This window comes from Sinocyclocheilus anshuiensis, unplaced genomic scaffold, assembly GCF_001515605.1.
Source record: "Sinocyclocheilus anshuiensis isolate Anshui unplaced genomic scaffold, SAMN03320099.WGS_v1.1 scaffold183, whole genome shotgun sequence".
Taxonomy (NCBI): Eukaryota; Metazoa; Chordata; class Actinopteri; order Cypriniformes; family Cyprinidae; genus Sinocyclocheilus; species Sinocyclocheilus anshuiensis.
Window position 1 is genome coordinate 5,383,786 of NW_015548309.1, and position 4,701 is coordinate 5,388,486.

A 4,701-nucleotide genomic window follows, 5' to 3' on the forward strand; every position below is an offset into this window, starting at 1 on the left:
TCTGTGTGTGTGTGTGTGTGTGTGTGTGTGTGTGTGTGTGTGTGTGTGTGTGTTTTACAGGACAGTGAAGTCTTCATCAATGATGAGAAGACGGGTGAGATGGAGACGTTCTGGAACCCGTCACAGGACAGTGAAGTCTTCATCAATGATAAGAAGACGGGTGAGATGGAGACGTTCTGGAACCCGACGCCGGAGCTGAGGCAGAGCCGTCTGATCCGCTGCACCGTCCCTCCTGAAGAACAGAGCGAGTTTGAGTCTGAGAGGTAACGGTGCTCATCGCTTTATTAGGACCCTGTGATTTACACAGTGCAGAAAATGCAAAATGTCATGGGAATTTGACCACTTTTGATGAATAAATCAAAAGTAGGGCTGTATAATTAACCAAACTGTAAAATGGACTAGTGTCTGTAAATTGTAATCCACAAAAAGACTATTAAACTGCAAAAATACTATTACTACTACTAAAAATAATAATACAATTATTCAAACTTAAATTTTAAATAATATAACACAATTTTTCATCCATGTTTTAATTCTAAAAATGAAAGGAAATTAAAAGAATTGTTAATTTTTTCTTTTGATTCAATTGTTCATGGTTTTATGCATTCATTTGTTTACTACAGTTTTTATTACATTTGTATTAAATCATAAATCCAGAAAAAAAAATCAAACAGACAACACAGAATTTCTGAAAACATTTTATAGGGCCCTGTTATTGTAAAGTTTTAATAAATTATTAAATTGTTGCAGCTTTATGAATTCACTTGATTAGACATTATTTTGATTATTAACATTTTATTAAACCATTTCAATCCAGAAAAATAAAAAGGAAAACACAGATTTTGCGAAACAATTAAATTAATTAGACATGCTTTTTAAATACTAAAGGTTAATTTAACCATTAAAAAGGAATTTAGAAATATTATTTTATATTTTGTACCAATTATATTTAAAATGGAATTAAAACAAAAACAATTGAATAAAAAAAATTATATAAAAAAATATATATTTAAAATGGAATCCAGAAACTTTAAATGATTAAATTATTTTAATATTTTTAAATTATTAATGCTCTAATTATTGTTTTAAATTAATAAATGTATTATATTATTAAATAAAAAATGGAATCCAGAAAAAATTTATTTTGTTTAAGAAAAATTAAATTTTAAATCAAATACAGAAAAACTAATACAGGAAAAAAAACAATCAAGAAAAAATTAAACAGAATTAAAAAAAAAAAAAAATGCATTTAATAGGGCTCTGCATCCCTAATTAGTAAAACGAACGTATTTCTCTGTCATCTTCAGGCTGTGGCAACATGTGACACGGGCCATCAATAACAAGGACCAGACGGAGGCGACCAATGAGAAGTTCATCCTGGAGGAGGTTCAGAGGAAAGCGGCACGCGAGCGCAAGGCCAAATGTGAGGAGTGGACGCCCGCTCTGTTCGAGCAGGACCCGGCCACCGGAGAGTGGCATTACCGCTACGCAGAGTAAGTCACACCTGCCTGTTCTTTTCATAACAGCTGCTGCCCCCTGCTGGACAGGAAGTGCACTGTAGCATGTCCCGTTTACTGTGAGGACGGTGTGTTTCTCTGTGTCCTAGCACTCGTCCGTGGGATCCGCTCAACGATCTGATTCAGTTCGAGAAAGACGGCTTTATTCAGACCAAAGTGCGCCACAGGACGCCTATGGTACGTTCAGCCAGTGTAGTTAGTCTCAGTACCCAGCAGGGCTCCCGGAGGGACAATTACCTGAGCCAGGTACGTCCTTCTGTCCCCACCCCTCCCTCGTTCTACCCACAATCCCCCTCTCTGCTTCCATCTCGTCATGCCTGCCGCCGCCTGCGCTCTCTGTCCATTCTTCAAACAACCAATCACCATTCTGCAAAGCAAACAATCATCTGTTGCCTGACCTGGTCACATGACCGTTCTGCCTCATTTTCAGCTTTTGTTTTTTTTCTTTGTGCTCTTTGGCATTTGCAAGTGACTCACATGCATGCCTGTGTGATTTTTGTTTGTTTTTTTGGTTGCATCAGGGATGCGTCTTTGCAGCAAGGGTCCAAAATTAACATTGGTTTGTGAATCTTGGGATATTGTATTTAAAAAGCTTATAAAAACAAAATATGCACATTAAATCTTGAACACATTGGATGGAAACGTTGCTTTATTTACAACATTTTTTTGTAATATTCCAAAAGATATAAATAAATAATTAATGTAACAATAAATAAAAATGTATTCGAAATTAAATTTGCATTTATATAAATAATAAATAAAAAATATTAGAAATTAAATTTGCATTTACATAAATAATAAATGTAGTAAATAATAAGACATTAAATTTTCATTTAAACAAAAAAATAAATGTTGTAATAAAAAATGATTATAAATTGTTCTATCTTGGGATATCATAAAAAAGCATATAAAGATGTGAATGTATGTGCACATTAGCACATTTGATAGAAATGCTGCTTTACAATATTTTTTTGTGAATTACAGAAGATTTAAATAAACGATAAATGTAACAATAAATAAATAAAAATATTATAAATTAAATTTCCATTTAAACAAATAAATAATAAAAAAATAATTTTAATATGCATTTTAAAATGATTAGAAATTTAATTTGCATTTAAATAAATAATAAATATAATAATAAAAAAAGAATTAGAAATTAAATTTGCAACTTAGATGAAAACATAGCTAATGACACAAATAGACAAGAGGAAAAACTGCTTAATAATTCCATTTTTGTATGGATAATAGCATCTTTTTAATCTAAAAATACAGCTTAATGGCCAGTATTTAATATTTATGGCTGGTAAAACTTTTTCCTACCTCACTTGCCATTGGCAGATGTGGAAAAAAGTTCATTTTGGACCCTGTTTGAAGCCTTTCAAAAATATCTGAGAATCACATACACAATTCAAGACTGTCTTAACCATAATATAGAGACTGAAACGTGTGAATGTCCTGCTCTCATCGGCGTTTGTTCAGGTGACGGGACCAAAGCGGAAACATAAGAGTGACAAACCTAAAAGTCCGGAAAGTGGCTGCTCGTCTCCAGAGCCGGACCACCAGGACTCTTCAGGCAGCGAGAGTACGTCAAACACACAGAAACACACACAAACATGCTAATAATGCTCCACAAACTCATCATGAACTTTCATTCAGGGCACAAGAGCAAACACAACAGCCGCCTCAGGAAGAAAGGAACAGATCTGAGTGAAATCCAAAGTGCCATTGAGTCGATCAGAAAAACCCAGGAAGACATTAACAGGTGAAACGGCTTTTCTCACCTCATACTTTATTAAGAAATACTTGAAAAACGAGAATATTAACTTTGGTTTGTCTCATTACGGGCGTCTAGGAGCGTCAACGCTTTGAGGAGTCGAGTGGCGAGTCAGTCGGCAACAGAAAGTTCGTTCCTCACGCATAGAGATGTGGCCATCATCCTCTTCCTCATCTTCCTCCAGGTCCTTCTCAACTTCATCTTTAAGTAACGGTCGAGAATGACCCAGAAACCTCACTCCATCCCATCAGCACTCCATCCTTCAGTCAGTATCGCCTCACGCCACATTCAGTTTCGTTTCGTTTTTTATGAATTTGTGTTGCGATCGCTGCAAAGGGACGGCCAGTATCGGGTTGAAGTGCATTGTGGGATGTTTTATAAATGACTGTTTACTGTTTAAACGAGGAAATCTCATCAGCGTCTTAACCATTTAAACCATTGCTTTAATTTATTTTATTAAATTTTTTCCCTTGATTAGCGCCCCCTGCTGTAGCGGAGGACGTCAGTTGATTTACAAGCTAAATATGATAAAATCTAGGTTTTTTATATATATATATTTTGTTTAACAAAAGTCGTATTCTACACATTCGGTTTCTATTCGTTTAGTATTTTATTAATTTGTGTTGCGATTGCTGCGAAAGGACGGACCATATTGGGCTGAAGTGCATTGTGGGATGTTTTAGAAATGACTGTTTACTTTATTCTTCAAAACGAGGAAATCTCATCAGCCTCTTAACCATTTGAACCATTGTTTTAATTTATTGTAATAATATTTTTACCCTCCATCAGCGCCCTCTGCTGTAGTGGAGGACGTCAGTCGATAAATAAACTAAATGGGTGAATATTATAAATTCTAGGTAATTTTTCCCCCCAAAAAACCCTATTCTACATATGTTGCATTGTGATATTATTTTTTCATGACAAATGAGCACATTTCACCCCAGATTCTCATGACTAAAGTGCAAAAAAAAATCATTCTCATTACTCTTATCCAAAAAAAAAAAAAAAAGATAATTTATTATTTTTTGTATGTAATAGTATTCATTGTACTGCCTGATTTAAATACAATTTCACCAACACGTTATAGTAATGAGAATTTGGAAATGTTATGAAAATTGTCCTAAAACATTTTTGATTTCTTTTAATTTCTCGGGGACTGAAATACAACCTGGACTTTTTTTTTTCACTCACATATAAAACTTAAAACGGTGCAATATTGCCGATGTTACTGGTATTTTAAGACAATTTTATTAAACAAATGAAGGATGTTGCGAGTTGAGGTCACATTTTGTATTATTTAAAACCGTTCCGGGAACAATTTCACTATAAATCTTAATTTTAACAGCACAGTATCTGGATCCTGCATTTCATACGTTCCTAAATCGTGTTTGAAGGTAATAATGTTTA

At 34.1% G+C, this 4,701-nt stretch overlaps 1 protein-coding gene across 8 annotated transcripts in view; it reads left to right on the forward strand.

Annotated features, from left to right (window-relative positions):
* The window catches only part of LOC107656451 (oxysterol-binding protein-related protein 8-like), an 89,562-nt gene extending 85,194 nt beyond the window's left edge, over positions 1 to 4,368 (forward strand). For 3 of the 8 annotated variants that reach the window (XM_016444318.1, XM_016444317.1, XM_016444322.1), the window contains 6 exons: positions 127 to 263; positions 1,308 to 1,493; positions 1,607 to 1,694; positions 3,000 to 3,102; positions 3,177 to 3,282; positions 3,373 to 4,368. In XM_016444318.1, coding sequence (XP_016299804.1) covers positions 127 to 263; positions 1,308 to 1,493; positions 1,607 to 1,694; positions 3,000 to 3,102; positions 3,177 to 3,282; positions 3,373 to 3,505 — 753 coding nt within the window. In that variant the 3' untranslated portion in view covers positions 3,506 to 4,368. Of the gene's footprint in view, positions 1 to 126; positions 264 to 1,307; positions 1,494 to 1,606; positions 1,764 to 2,999; positions 3,103 to 3,176; positions 3,283 to 3,372 lie in introns of all 8 variants that reach the window. The other 5 variants (XM_016444315.1, XM_016444321.1, XM_016444320.1 and 2 more) reach the window with 2 other exon arrangements.
* Positions 4,369 to 4,701: the final 333 nt, after the last annotated feature.